This window comes from Elephantulus edwardii, unplaced genomic scaffold (genome assembly GCF_000299155.1).
Source record: "Elephantulus edwardii isolate Elephantulus edwardi_28Jun2011 unplaced genomic scaffold, EleEdw1.0 scaffold00016, whole genome shotgun sequence".
Classification (NCBI taxonomy): domain Eukaryota; kingdom Metazoa; phylum Chordata; class Mammalia; order Macroscelidea; family Macroscelididae; genus Elephantulus; species Elephantulus edwardii.
In genome coordinates, this window is record NW_006399766.1 from 19,044,629 (window position 1) to 19,060,149 (window position 15,521).

Sequence of the window (15,521 nt, forward strand, 5' to 3'; positions counted from 1 at the left end):
ACAATGGAATACTATGCTGCATTGAAAAACAAGGAACTCATGCAATATTATTCAAAATGGATGAGCCTGGAGGACATTATGCTGAGTGAAATATCTCAATCACAAAAGGACAAATACTGCATGGTGCCACTGCTGTAAAATGGGACTGATATTAGTGTGGGGGTAAGACTGAGAAAAACTGGATAAATTGTGTATACTGCACCGAAACAGATGAGGGACTGAATAATTTAAAAGTGATGTACGATAGGGTATTATGGTTATCACAAGAGTCCAAAATTAAGGTTGAATGTACTTGGGGCGGTGGGAGGGGTGCGGGAATATTGTGTACCAGGGAGGGAGTCTTTCTTTTACTTTTCAAAGAGAGGAGCGAACTGGGGGGCAGGGGGAGAGGGCTGGGAGGGGAGAGAAGTGCAGCAACGAATGAATGAAACCCAAATTATCTGTAAATGTTCATTAAAATTATTAAAAATAAAATAAAACAAATGCAACAGAGTATTGAAATTATAAAAAAAATTATCACATGCAAGGTAAATCTTTCTGAAGACTCTTTTAAAAGGGCAGGAACAGTACATCAACAGGGAATTGCCAAGAATTCCAACTGAATTCTGAAGAGACCCTACAATAAAGGATATCATAAGATAAGACCGACATTGACTGAAAATACAAGAAAGATACTTAACTGTATTTCATTGATTACACAAAAGACTTTGTAGGGATCATAGCAAATTATCTCTCTCTCTCTCTCTCTCTCTCCCCCCCTTCTTCCTGGGCAGATCTCAACCAGGCCCCCTGTACTAAACCAGTCTTCAATTTGAAGAATCGCTTTTGTAGAAGAAAGGAAAGGTTTTAGATTTGGTTTGGTTGGTTTTTTTGTTTGTTTGTTTTTGTTTGTTTGTTTTTTTCGTCTGTTTGCATCTTTTGAATTCAGAAAATCCAGGAGACGGCCTAAGATCTCAGTACAGGGCTGTCCAACATTTTGTCTAACCACCACCAAGATGTGGAAATGGTGCCAAGTGAAGGCTAGGCCCTACCTTGAAGGAGTCAGGGTGAAAGTGAATGAGTACCTGCTGTATGCTGCTGCCAAGAGGCCATGGCCACAGGAGCTGCTGCGTTCCTGGCTGCCCTGTGCCATCAGACAGAACAGAGATGGAGACTGCTTCCTGATGGTTTTAATTAGAAAACACAAAGGCCTAAAGAAATATGTATCTTACAATTTTATTTTAATTTTTGAAAAGCTCATCTAATGACTCATGCATGGATAAATTTTATATATATAATATACATATGAAGGTCTATGTTTGGGGAGAGGCGATGTCTCTTTGCTCACTTTCCGTTTTAAAAGGAAGTGTCAATCCTTTTGTCTGTGATCTAACTATGTAGCTCACAACTGGCTAAACTTTGCCTCCAGGAGTTTGACACAGGAAAGTGGCTGGGGTGGGGGGCCAGGGACTGTGGGCTGGGTCCCCCACGGGGCCCTTGCCCCCTCTACCAGCGGAGATCTGAGGTAGAGAAGACTGGGTGGATAGTGATTCTGCTCTGGGCCAGGCCAGGGCGGGTTGGTGTCAATGACTTATTTTGTTTAGTGATGAAATGTCTTTATCTGGATTATATTCCATTGTTATATTTTTTTCCACAAAGGAAGACTTTTTGTTGTCTTCTATATGACTGAGTTATTCTAGGCTATATTATTAAGGGCCTCTTTTTGGCATTTCAGATATTTTCCTATTTTAAATTAATTTTAATGAAAGTTTACAGAGATTTTGGATTCCCATTCACTCATTGTTGCACTTTTCTCCCTGCCTACCTCTCCTTCCCCCCAATTTGCTCTTCTCTTTGAAAAGTAAAAGAAAAATTGAAAATTTACAGAAAATTTGGGTTTTCATTTATCCATTGATTCATATTTCCCTCCCTTCCTCCTCCTCCAGTCCACTTTGCAATGCACCAGACTGTTATACATATAATGCTTAATCATACATTATTTGGGATTAAAAAATTATATAGCATTACATCATCTACAACTAGAGATAGTTTTTCTTCTTCTTTGTCAATTTGGTGTTTCTTTCTTGTCTTAATGCTCTGTCTAGGACTTTCAATACAATATTGAATAACAGTGGTCATAAAAGTGATCTTTGTTTTGTTCCTGTTCACAAGTGGAATTCCTTCAATCTCTCGCCCTTAAAAGCAATGTTGGCTATTGGTTTTGTATATATGCTTTTAATTACGTTGAAGGATTTCCTTTGTATTTCTGTTTTGATGACTGAATTTTATCAAGCATATGTTGGGTTTTTTTTTAATGTCCTTTACCTATCAATTTAGATTATCAAGAGGTTCTTTTCCTTTGTTTCATCCTTGTATACATGTTACTTAAATTTGTTGGAATATAGTTCTTCTGATTCTCTCTTTTTCATTATTGTGGAGTAGGAATTGATTCATAGCTAACCCTTCATTAAGTTTCCTGGGCTGTAAATCACATGGAAAGAGCTCTCACGAGAGCTCACTATAGTTCTTTATAGTTCTCTCTTATTATCTAGTTTATTTTCGTTTTTTCTACTATGAGATCACTCAATTAATTTATTTTCTTTTTCAAATTGTGATTTAAACATAAGTTTACAGAAAAGTTGGATTTCCAGTAATTCATTGTACATTTTCCTCCCTAACCCCAGTTTACTTTTTAAAAATTATTTATTTATTTATATTTTAATAATTTTAATGAATATTTACAGATTTTGGATTTCTATTCATTCTTTGCTGCACTTCTCTCCCTGCCCAGCCCTTCTTCCCCCAATTTGCTCCTCTCTTTGAAAAGTAAAACTCCCTCCCTGGTACACAATCCCTCCGCACTCCTCCCACCGCCCCAAGTACATTCCACTATGCAACCTTAATTGTGGACTCTTGTGATAACCCTAATACATCACTTTTAAAGTATTCTTTCCCTCATCTGTTTCAGTGTAGTATACACAATTTATCCAGTTTTTCTCACTCTTACCACAACCCTGATATCAGTCCCATTTTACAGCAGTGGCACCATGCAGTATTTGTCCTTTTGCGACTGAGATATTTCGCTCAGCATAATGTCCTCCAGTGTCACCCATTTTTGAATAATATTGCATGAGTTCCTTGTTTTTCAATGCAGCATAGTATTCCATTGTGTGACTATACCACAGCTTCTCTATCCATTCGTTTGTTGATGGGCACCTGGGTTGTTTCCAACTCCTTGCTATTGTGAACAAAGCCGTGATAAACATGGGTGTGCATATATCTGCTTGGATATCAGTTATGGTCTCTTTGGGATATATTCGCAGTAATGGAAAAACCAATTAATTCATTGTTGCATAATTTCCTGCCTTCCCCCACCTCTCCCATCAGTTCACTTTGCTATGTACCTATTATTCTGGACTACTGTCATACAGGTAATGCCTAATCATATTTTTTTCCTAACATATTAATTACAGTAACATTTTCCCCATTTAAAAAAATTTATATTGGTTTACATATCAAGTTCATAAAGTTCCTATACATTGTTTTTCACACTGGATCTTTCTTCTTTTCTTTACATACCCCCCCACCCAGTAAATTTTGTGACCCTATGATTAAGCGTCCCCTGCCCTCTTTGGGTACTCATACTTGTTCTACAATAATGGTCTTATATAGTATTTGTCCTTATGATACTGAGATAGTTCACGTAACATAAAGTTCTCTAGTCCCTCCCATGTTAGGTATTAATTTATAAAATCATTGCTCCTGCATGCTACATAGTATTCCATTGTGTGAATGTACCATAATTTCTCAATCCATTCCATTTTGGTTGTGCATTTGGGCTATTTCCATGTTCTTGCAATAGTGAATAACACAACAATGAACATTGAAATACAAGTCTCTGTGCCTCAGTTCTCATTTTCTCAGGGTATGTTCCAAGCAGTGGAATAGATGGGTCATATGGACTATCTATGTTCATCTTTTTAAGGAAACACCAAACTGCCTTCCAGAGTGGTTGTACCATTTTACAACCCACCAAAAATGTATAAGAGTTCCTATCTCTCCACATCCTCCCCAACATTTATTACTCGATTTTCTGCTAAACTTTGCCACTGCTACTGCTACTGCTAAACTTTGCCACTGCTACTGGCAATGAGATAGTATCTCATTGTGGTTTTGATTTACATCTCTCTTATTGTCAGTGATTTCTTCATGTGTCTGTTGGCCATCCGAATGTTATCCTCTGTGAAAAGTCTTTCCATGTCTTTTGCCTATTTTGTAATTGGGTTATCAGTCTTTTTCTTCTGGATGCCCAGGAGTACTCTGTAAACTTTTGTTATGAGACCCTTGTCTGAGATGATATTGCTAAATGTTTGTTCCCAGTCAGTATGTTTTCTTTTTACCCTGTTGGGAAAAGTTTTTGATGTGCACAGAGATTTAATTTTTAGAAGACCACATTCATCAATTTTATCCTCTTCAGATTATGCATTTTTGGCTGTATTTGGTAATCCCTTTATATCATAGACTAGGTCTTCTAAGCTTGGTCGAAGTTTGTCTCTTTATGAGCTTTATGGTTTGGGGCTTTATTCTGAGATCTCTGATCCACCTTAAGTTGATTTTTGTGTATGATATAAGATGTGGATCTTGTTTCAGCTTTCTGCATGTAGCAGCCCAGTTCTGCCAGCACCATTTGTTGAAGAGGTTGTTATTCCCCACTTGATAGGTTTTATTACCTTGACAAATATCAGTTGACTGTAGATAAGGAGATCCATTTCTCAGTTCTCAATTCTTTTCCACTGATCTATGTGCCTGTCATTGTACCAGTACCATATTGTTTTGATTACTACTGCTGTGTAGTAGGTTTTGAGATTAGGAAGTGCTATACCTCCTGCTTCATTTTTGTTCTTCAGAAGTATTTTGCTTATTCAAGATCTCCTTCCTCTCTCCAAATAAACTCAATAATTACCCTTTTGATCTATATAATATATAATATATATAATAAATAATAACATAATAAATTTGGTATCTGTATCTAGATTGCATTGAATATGTAGATTACTTTTGGTAGGATTGTAATTTTCACAGTATTGAGTCTTCCTATCCATGAGCAGGGAACATTTTTTCATTTATTTAAGTCTTTTATTGTGTCTTGCAAAAATGTTCTGTACTTTTCTTTGTATAGGTCTTTGTGTATCTAGTTAGGTTCACTCCCAAATATATCAATTTGTGGTTGGTTATTGTAAATAGTTTCCTTCTGATACACTGACAAAGAAGATTAATCAGAACTGGCTTTGACAAGCACTGTAGCATTTGGACAAGAACAAACTGGGAGGAGGGTAGAGAGAATAGTGCAACAATGAATGAGTGGAAGCCCAAAATCTCTGTAAATGTTTATGAAAATTAATAAAATATAATTATAGAAAACAAAACAAAACAAAAAAAAATAGTTTTCTTCTCTGAGTTCTCTTTGTTACTGTAGAGAAATCCCACTGATTTTTGGATATTGATCTTGTATCCTGCCACTCTACTAAACTGATCTAGCATCTACTTCCTAATAACATGCCTTTGGAAACTCTGTGAACTTTGAGAAACCAGATTTATGGAAAGGCTTCAGGTCTTTTGTTCATAGGGTCACTATGAGTTGTGCTTGACCCGATGACAATCAACAACAACAATAACTTAATAAGGTGTTTTGTTGTTATTTTTGTTGAGTCCTTGGGGTTTTCTGTGTACACTATCAAATTATCTTCATAGAGCAACCGTTTAGCCACCTCTTTGCTGACCTGGATGCCTTTTATTTCCTGCTCTTATTGTGATGCCCTAGCAAGTACTTCCAATAAAATATTGAATAGCAGTCGCAACAGTTGACATCCTTGTCTGGTCCCTGTTCAAAAAGAAAATGCATTTTGTATTTCTCTGTTGAGAATGATGTTGGCTCTTATTTTTGCATATATACTTTGACTATGTTGAGTAATTTCCCTTCTATTCCAATTCCTCTCTGGGATAAAAATAGAGATGTTTGACATGTTGTTAGGAGGAGCCATTCTTTGGAGAGGGATATCATGCAGAAGTGGTATCCATTTCCTAAACAACATGTCTCTGGAAACTATGAACTTTGATAAATGTCTATAGTTATAGAAAGGCTTCAGTCCTTTTGCTCATAGGGTTGCTATGAGTCGTGCTCAACTTGACAACAATCAACAACAACAACAACAACAACATGCTAAGAAAGGTGGAGGTTAGTAAAAGAGAGGAAGATCCTCAACCAGATGGATTGATACCATGACTGCAGCAATGGGTTCAAGTATGTCAGAGATGATAAGGATGACCTAGTATAGGACAGGATTCAGATCAATCCATTGTTTATAGGAGCATTTTGAGTTGTACTCAACAGTTCCTAACAACAACAACAACTTATTTCCTTTCTTGTTGGACAACTTTTTTCCTGTTTTCAAGATTTTTTTTTTTACAGAGTTCTTGACATTGTGTTTCACACTATCTTTCATTCACATTGTGTTTCATACAATAATTCCCATTCATTGTGTTGTATAAAATTAATCACCATTGAAATATGTCCACCATTACACTGTCTTTCCAGGTCCCCACTGGCTCTTTCCTATTTCCTTTACTAACCCATAATATGTTATATCTTGAAAAATAGTTCATGTCTACTTGAAAAAATGGTTTATTCTACTGTTCGTGAGTATTCTATAGATGTCTATTAAGTCTAACCGGTTGATAGTCTTCTTTTTCCTTGTTGATTTTATTCTTAGTTGTTCTGTTCATTATTGAGAGTAGGATATTGTCATCTTCAGCTATCATTGTCAAATTGTCTCCTTTAAATTTTTAGATTTTTTTCCCTTCTATATATTTTGAGATGATGTTGCTAGGTCTGGCTGTCTACCTATCCATATTCTCTTTCCTACCCCACCCATTGCTCTGTTTTTACCTGGTGAAATATTGCTCTATCTTCCTTATGCAATGACCCTTTTATCATTATATTAATCCCATTATCCTATCTCTTCTCATTTTCTAAGCTCTATCCCTGGGAAGATGCTGTCCTTTTGATCTTATGGGTTAATTATCCTAGTAAATGAGTGCCTCCCTGGTGTTACTATTTACTTTATTAGCTTGTCTGATGTTGGCTGAAAGTAGAGCCAAGTTATATTCCATGTTTGAAGGGTAACTAAGGGCTATAGTCTCAGAGGTTTCACTGTTCCCTATCAGACCAGTAAGTCTGATAATTGTTATGTTTTTTTAGTTTTGTTGTACATTCCTCTCTATCTCCCTGCCCTCTACTCTTTCCAGGACCTTCTGCTCTGGCTCCTTTTAGAATGGTAGCCAGGCACCATCTAGTTCTTCTGGTCTCAGGATTATGGAGGTTGAGGTTCTCATGGTATATTAATCCTTTGGACTGTTTGTTTCTACACAACTTTGCTTTTCTTCTTTTTTGTTCTGTCCACAGAGAAACCAATAGTCTCAACTTAAACCCCGAGCGAAGGTTTTTAAGACCCTAGTTGCTGCTCACTTACATAGGATGTAGAACATTGTTGCTGTGGATTGAGGAATGTCAATTGACTTTGATGTCTCTGAGATTAGGATCCTGAAGTCCTAGAACTAGGAACTCATTTCCTCATAGTGTTTGGTTCTGATTAAGAAGTTTGCACAACTTTGCACCCGGTGGCTCTGTTCTATTCATGGATATATTTACATTATATATTCTTCTGAATGTGGAATCATCATCTGCCAAACCTATGAATGTAGTCATAAATGTAGTACCTTTCACTTGTTCTCCTCTGTTACATTTCTGTGGCTTTTATTGAGTGTTTGTATTTTTCAATACATTATTACCCTTTCATCAATTTCTAAATATTTTGAGATCTTGTCTTTCCCAACTTTAACAAGATTAATCAATATGCTTTCTCTGGGGAAGAACTTTCCCCTAGCTCCTCCTCATACCCCATTATTTTGAAAGTCCTGCCTCTCCTTAGCACTGCTTTTTAACTGGTATCCCTTAGAATTCCTGTAAGTATACATAAACGTTTCTTCATAGCATTTTATTTTATGTATACCTTGTCAGATGTGACTGTGCTACATTGAAAGGGTCCTTCCCATAATGAATTGTTGGAAATTGAGACAGAGGCATTTTGGTACCTTGTAGGAATTTGTCTTGAGGTCACAAACTTCTGAGACTTGCCTCCCCTCACCCCCCAGAGGTAGTAATTTGTGATTCTTGACTAGGTAGATTGAGAAGAGTTAGAAAAGCAAGCCCAGCTCTGATGGTACCTAGATCTGAAATCATGAGTCAGGGCCAGAAGAAGTGTTGGCAGCTTGAGGTGAGTGGGCAGCAAGATAGTTAGGACTATGTCTCACATTGACCTCCCTCCTTCTGAGCGACACATTTTCTTTAGACACGCTAATAGAATTTTGTCTTCTGGAAGAGAAAGTTCATAAATAGCCATAACAACATCAAAAGGATTGTATTTGGTTGAGATTTTTTTGAAAAAAATAACCCATTGACATTAAGTTAATATAGAACAGAGTAGGACTGTTCTATAGTTTCAAAGGTTATAAATCTCGCTGAATGTAGAGTACCACATCTTTTCTCCAGGGAAGTAGCTTGTGAGTTCAAAATGCTGATCTTGCCATTAGCCGCCCAGTGCTTAACCATTGCACCACCAGAGCTCTGTTTTAAAAGTTAAATCACTTTGCTTAAAAAAATTCTTCTATCAAAGAAGAGAACAGTTAGATATGGATCACAGCATATGTTACTGAAAAGTAAACAACCAAGCTTAATAGCACTGGCAGAATCCTTTTCTTAAGTCAAGAGCTTAATGTACAGGGAAGAAAAAAAATGTATTCCCATTGAAATGCTTTGACTTTCTTTACCTTTCAACTTTGCTGACAAGCATTACGTTTCTTACTTGTGTAAATGCCCTTCAGTTCTGCACTTATTATCAGAGAAAAAATCTGTTCTTATTTCATAGTTCTGTGGGCTTCTTGGTGTACTCAATTTTTGTTGCCTCCTTACTATAGAAGTTGACTGGGGCCTTTCATAAAAATGCTTCCTGTGTTCATCCCATCACCAGGAAAGAATAATAAGTAACTGAGAGATAATAACCTAATTCTCAAGATGTCAGGGAAAAGAGCTGCCAAGTACAGTTTGTTCACATACCAATACTGTGGCGGAAAGGGACAAAGGCAAAGATACTATCATAGAAAAAGATAAGAGTTCAAAGTTTATGGTTAAACAGGCCTGGATTAGCATAGAACCTTCCTGTGTCTTAATTTCTTAATCTGTAAAATAAGGGATGATATACCAATCACATATAGTTATTGTGATGATTAAACTAAAAAAATATGTATAATGCCTCACTATGTTTTCTCTCCAAAATAGCCACCATTGTTTCTGTCCCACTTAATACGAGTTAGGACCTAGCTTGTGACTGCTTCAAAAACTAACCCTCCCCCCAAAAATAACCCCAAAAAAACCACCCAACCAAAAATAAACCTCAAAAATGAAAAAAAAAAATCCCCAAAATAAAACTAAAAAACTTGGAAGCAAGGCTGTAAGTTGCAAGGGAGAAGATTGGTCATCTTTCTTCCTCAGAGTAACTGATGGACTCAAACTGCCAAAGCAGCTCAGATTTTTTTGGTGCAATTCACTACAAACTAGGCCACCAGGGCTTAGAATTTGGCAGAGTAATGTGGTCCTAATTATGAGACCAAAACGTTTATGAACACTCAAGCCTTCTACTGTCTTTTTTCTTGGGATGCTTTCTCTCAAAACACAGAAGCCATGCTGTGAGAAGCACAAACAGTGGTTTACTGGAAAATGTTTGACAACTAGCTCTAATTTTTTTTAAAGAACTGATTTCATAACGTTTGTCAATTTTCATTGTGTAAATGAACATTCCTGCATCAATGTGATGACGCTAACAATGTGTCATCACAACACATGAAGAGATGCACCACACAAATAAAAGAGACAGAAATGATTGTGAGTGGAGATTAGTAAAATACAGTAAGACAATCAGAAAGTTATGAGTTTTTAATTTCACCACTGTTTTTAATACTATTTATTTGTTGTTATGTTCCATCAAGTTACCTGTGACTCATAGCTACCCAATGTTCAATAGCCCTGAAATCTGTCCTATCCTGAGCCTGTCTCACTGACTCTGACACACCTATTCCTGTTACCCCAGTTGTCCCTCTACTCTTCCAAATATGATGTCCTTCTCCAAGGACTAGACCCTCTTGGCCACGTGCCCAAAGTATGTGAGAAAGGCCTTAAAAAATCCTTGACTCCAAGGAGCAGCCTGGTTTCACCCTTTCTAGGATAAACCTGTTTGTTCTCTTAGTGGTCTATGATATTTTTCAATACTCTTCTCCACCACCACAACTCAAAGACATCAGTTCTTCTTCTGTCATTCTTATTAATTGTCCAGCTCTCTTATGCAAGTAACTGAAGACCATGGCCTGAATCAGGCATACCTTAGTCTCCAGACTGACATCATTGTTCTTCAGAATTTGAGAAGTCCCTGACAGCAGCTTTCCCCAAAGCAACTCATCTTTTGATTTCTTGACAGCTGGTGCTAAGAATATTGATTGTGGAGCCGAGTAAGCTGAAACTGTTAACAACCTTAAATCTCTTCTCCATCCATCATGGTGCTGCCAATTGGCCCAGTATGAGAATCTTTGTCTTCTTAATGTTTAGTTTCCATCCATAATGAAAACTGTGGTCCCTGACTTTTTGCAGCAAATGCTTTGCTTCAGGTCCTCCTCAATTTCAGCAAGCAGCTTGTGTCCTTTGCATAGCACAGGTTGTTGAAGAGTCTTCCTCCAATCCTCAAAGACCCTCGCCTCCCGGATGAATTGTTCCTCATATAGATTGAAAAGGTATGGAGATAGGACACATCCCTGGCATACACCTTTCCTGATTTTGAACCATGTATTATCTCTTTGCTCTCTTCTGATGACTGCCTCCTGGTCAACTTTAGGTTTTGCATGACTACAATCAAGTGTTCTGGGATTCTTGTTCTCCTCAAGGTTAGCCACAATTTATTGTGATCCACACAGTCAAATGCCTTTGCATAGTCAATGAAGTACAGACAGACATTCTTCTGGTACTCTTAGCTTTCAGCCAGGATCTGGCTGACATTGGTGATAATGTCCCTGGTGCCATGGCCTCTTCTAAACATGGCCTATATTTCTGTTAGTTCTCTGTCACTGTACTGTTCCAGTTGTTTTTGTATAATCTTCAGCAATATTTTGTTTACATATGCTATCAATGATATTTTTCGATAATTTCCACACTCTGTTGGGTCACCCTTTTTTTGGAATGAGAACAAATATGAATCTCTTCCAGTCAGTTGGCCAGATAGTTATCCTCCAATTTTCTTGGCACAGCCTGGTGAGCATGTCCAGAGCTGCATCTGTTTATTGAAATATGTCAATTGGTATGCCATCAATTCCTGGAGCCTTGTTTTTTGCCAGTTCCTTCTGAGCAGCTTGAACTTCCTCCATCACTGTTACTTCTTGGTCATATGCTGTTTCACGAAATTCTTCTGTGTCAGCAAATCCTTTTTGGTACAGTGATTCTGTCTTCTTTTGATGTATCCTGGATTGTTTAATATTCTGCCCATAGTATCTTTAAGGCAGTGTAGCTCGAGTCTTAAATTTGTTCTTCAGTTCCTTCAGCTTAGCTTAAGAAATGCTGAGCAAGTTCAGCCCTTTTGATTCTCCAACTCCAGCTCTTTGCACATGTTGTTATAATACTTTGCTTTGTCTTCCCGAGCTGCCTTTGAAAGCTTCTTAATTTCCTGATTCCTTCCCTTTGCTTTGGCTTCAGATCATAACATTCCTGGAAATTTAGTCAATACTTCTCACAAACTGGTATAGGCCGACTCCAGATCCAGAACATCACTGAGCTCAAGCCACATGGCAGCATTGTGTAGTGACTGCAACTGCCATGTGTGGGACCCATCTTGGACATCCAGCTCAGTTTAGCTTTCAGACAGTTTAATCCCCAGTTGTTTTCTGACTATAAGTATGCAAGAGATCATCATGAGAACGTCCCAGTTGAGCCTGGTCAACCCACAGAACCATGAGTGACAACAGTAAGCTGTCTCTAAGCGAGGTGATTTGTTATGTAGCAATAGACAAGTAGAATACTGAGTGAGATAAATCTTTCAATAAATAACAAATATTATTATTGTGTTTGTTGTTGCAATTAGTGGCAGATTAATGGTAGCAGTATTTCAAGCAAGAGAATTTTATTTGTTCTACAATTAATTGAAGAGCATTTCTTTTATTGCTTTTGCCGGAGACTTAGAATTTTTAAACAGTGAAAGTTATTTGTCCTGACTTTTGCTTAAGAATTGTACAATCCCACAGGAAAAGCATATAATTACTTTCCACAATACAGTTAGTCTCCCATTGGCCTGTTGCTTACTTTCATTCTGCCACAGCAGGGATTGAGTGAAGTGAAGTCACACCACCAAAACCCAAAGAATTATGACCCCAGGTAGGCAGCTCTGGCTATCCTATTTACAACAGAGTCTGAACAATTTAATAAGAGCAGCAGCAAGATCTGGGAGAAAGCTCACTATCACATCCCTAGTCTTACTGGTTTGTTCCCTCCACCCCAATTGCTTTAACTGATCATATGATAGATGTAACAGTGATATAAATATTAATGTAGAAGTAATTACTATCTTACTCCAGGTTGCCATCACTTCCCCTATCCCATCTCCTCAGGGAGAATGATCTTTACCAATTTAAGTCACAGAATTATTTTCAGGAGAAAGAAAAATTGAAAAAAGAAAGACTAGAGTAAGAAAGTGAGGGTGAAAGGAGGGGGGGAAACCCAACAAACCAGCCCGCACAGGCTGTGTTGATGGTAAAGTTTTGGGAAGCATGGGGTGGAAGAAAGAGATTTGGAGAGACATTGCTAAATGTGGAAGATGCTAAAACTGGGAGACATGGATTTGGGAAGCAAAAGTAACAGGGCCAAAGAGAATTGAGAATTTCAGCTCAGATGCAGAATTGTTTTCCAAAAACCATCCTTGATTATTTGTCATATAACATGGGTTACATGTGTTATGAATGTGATCTCTCTTTGGAATTTTTCTCAATAGAGTGTGATTTTCAATTATTGCCCATTGTACTGTGGACTTGTCTGGGAGTGCTTTCAGCCAGGAGGGCGCTTGTTTCTTAAGGGCACTCATTTGATAAGGATGTATTGAGCTAAAATCTAGTTTGTGTTATAATTATTTAGCAAAGTTCTTCTCTTTAAAAGTTGGTGATGATTCAAACGAATCAACTATAAAAAGGCACTTATGAGACAATTAAGGAATGGATATAATGATGTGATATCTGAGGCTTACTTCAAGAGGAAAATAGGTTAAAAGGTAGATAGAATAAGATTAGTAATGTATTTGTATTTGTTTAAGGTGGCTGATAGTGCAGGGAGATTCATTATACTCTCTAGTTTGTGTATGTTTGAAAATTTTTGTATTAAAATTTGAAGAGTAAAATGTTGAGTGAAATTGAGTAAAATTGAGTAAAATTTTGTCTTTGTTCTCTTAAAAAATAAAAATTAAGTTACTTTCTACCGCTATCAGGTCCATGTTTGTTTTGGTTTTGTTTTTAAATGTGGATTGCTGAATACTGACAGAAAAACAATCTGTTCTTGATCACAAAAACAGACTAGGTGCTTGCTGCTGATGGGAATCTATTTAACTTAGTCCAATACTCCAAAGTTTTACTTTAATTAGAATCTAATTACAAGATAATTCTTCAGTGACAAAAGGATTTCCTTAGTGCATTTTAAAGAGGATTTAATGAATAAAAAAATCTTGAATTCTGTGCTATGCTCCGAAACTACATCTATTGTAGAAATTGAGGTTTAGCACTTTACTTCTATAAACTCTGGTAGCTTGGGATGTGTTTCCATTTCACTGTGTTTCCTTTTTTAAAGGGAAAGAATCAAACCAGCATGACCCAAACTAAACTAAGGAATACAGGTTTTAGGTTTGTTTTTTTTTTTCCACACAGAGAATGCAAATGATGTTGCAGAACACATTTTAAATTTGATAAATGAATCCCCACCTTTGGATGATGAAGAAACAAAGATTATTGTTTCTAAAGTATCTGATATTTCAAAGTGTGATGAGATAAGTATGAACCTGACCCAGGTTATATTACAAATAATCAGTGCTGTTTGGGAAAAGCAAAGCAATTTGGCATCTGAACTGAATGAAGTGAGCAATGAGTAAGTACTGAAACTTTGGTAAAAGAAATTGTTTCATAACATTTAAAACATAGTTGATTAATTCTGAAGCATCCTATCATTATAAAATTTAAAAACAGGTAGGTGGTTAAGGATTATTGAAAGTTCAGTAAGTACCATGCAGTGTGTTCTTTTGATTCATATCCCAACTGTAAAAGAATGCATTCAAATGATAATTGAACCTTAACAATAGTGACTTTCCAAATATATATCCTTTTACCTCATATCTACTCAATAATTAAATCTTGTTTGAGGCATTATACATACATTTTTTAAAAAATCCCTTTATCAGGGTTTTGGGGTTTTTTTGTTTGTTTGCTTGCTTGCTTTTTATGGCTGTTATAACAAATGAGCGAGCACAAATTGGGTGGTTTAAAACAATGGAGATGTGTTCTCTTCTGGTTCTGTAGTTTAGAAGCCATACTTTTTCTGAAGACTCTAATGGAGAATCTGTTGCATATTTTTCTTTTAGCTTCTAGTGCTGCTAACAATCCTTGGCATTCTTTGGTATCACTCCTATCTCTGCCTCTGTTGTCACACGACATCCTCTCTTGTGTAGCTGTGTTGTCTCTTCTCTTTCTACAGGGACACTCATCTCAGATTAAGGACCCACACTATTTCAGCAGGACCTCACAATATGTTGAATTGTTGTTAAGTACCATTGAGTCAGAACTGACCCAGAGTTGACCCTTTAGTGGATTTTCAGAGGCTGTCAATTGCATGGGAGGACATGTCCCATTTTTCTTGCACAGAGCAGCTGGTGGATTCAAATGGTCTGCCTTGGGATTGGCAGCACAACTCCTTACCACTAGTCCACCAGAACTGCACAATATAGGAAATAAATAAGTGAATGAAAATATAGCAGTGATCCAGTTTTTAAATAAAGTAAAATTCTGAAGTTCCAAGAAAAAAATGAATTCTGAAGGAACACTACTCAACCTAGTGTAATACCCTAATCATTCCTTATATATCTCTGAAGGAACACTACTCAACCTAGTGTAATACCCTAATCATTCCTTATATCTCTCTTTTACCACTACAGTCCTTATTCTGATCCCAAAATATTTCATCTAGCTTTTTTTTTTAATTTAGGTTGTTTATTTTTCATTTCAATGAACATCTACAGAGATTTTGGGATTCCATTCATTCATTGTTGTACCCTTCTCCCCGCACAAACCCCTCCCCCCTCCCCCCCATTTGCTCCTCTCCTTGAAACGCAAAAGAAAAACTCCCTCATTGGTACACAATCCCC

The 15,521-nt window shown here is 37.0% G+C and overlaps 1 protein-coding gene across 1 annotated transcript in view; it reads left to right on the top strand.

The window, feature by feature from the left end:
• Positions 1-15,521, top strand: part of GPR112 (G protein-coupled receptor 112) — a 155,488-nt gene that overhangs the window by 52,480 nt on the left and 87,487 nt on the right. The window contains exon 10 of the mRNA XM_006881892.1: positions 14,035-14,251. Coding sequence (XP_006881954.1) covers positions 14,035-14,251 — 217 coding nt within the window. The remainder of the gene's footprint in view (positions 1-14,034; positions 14,252-15,521) is intronic.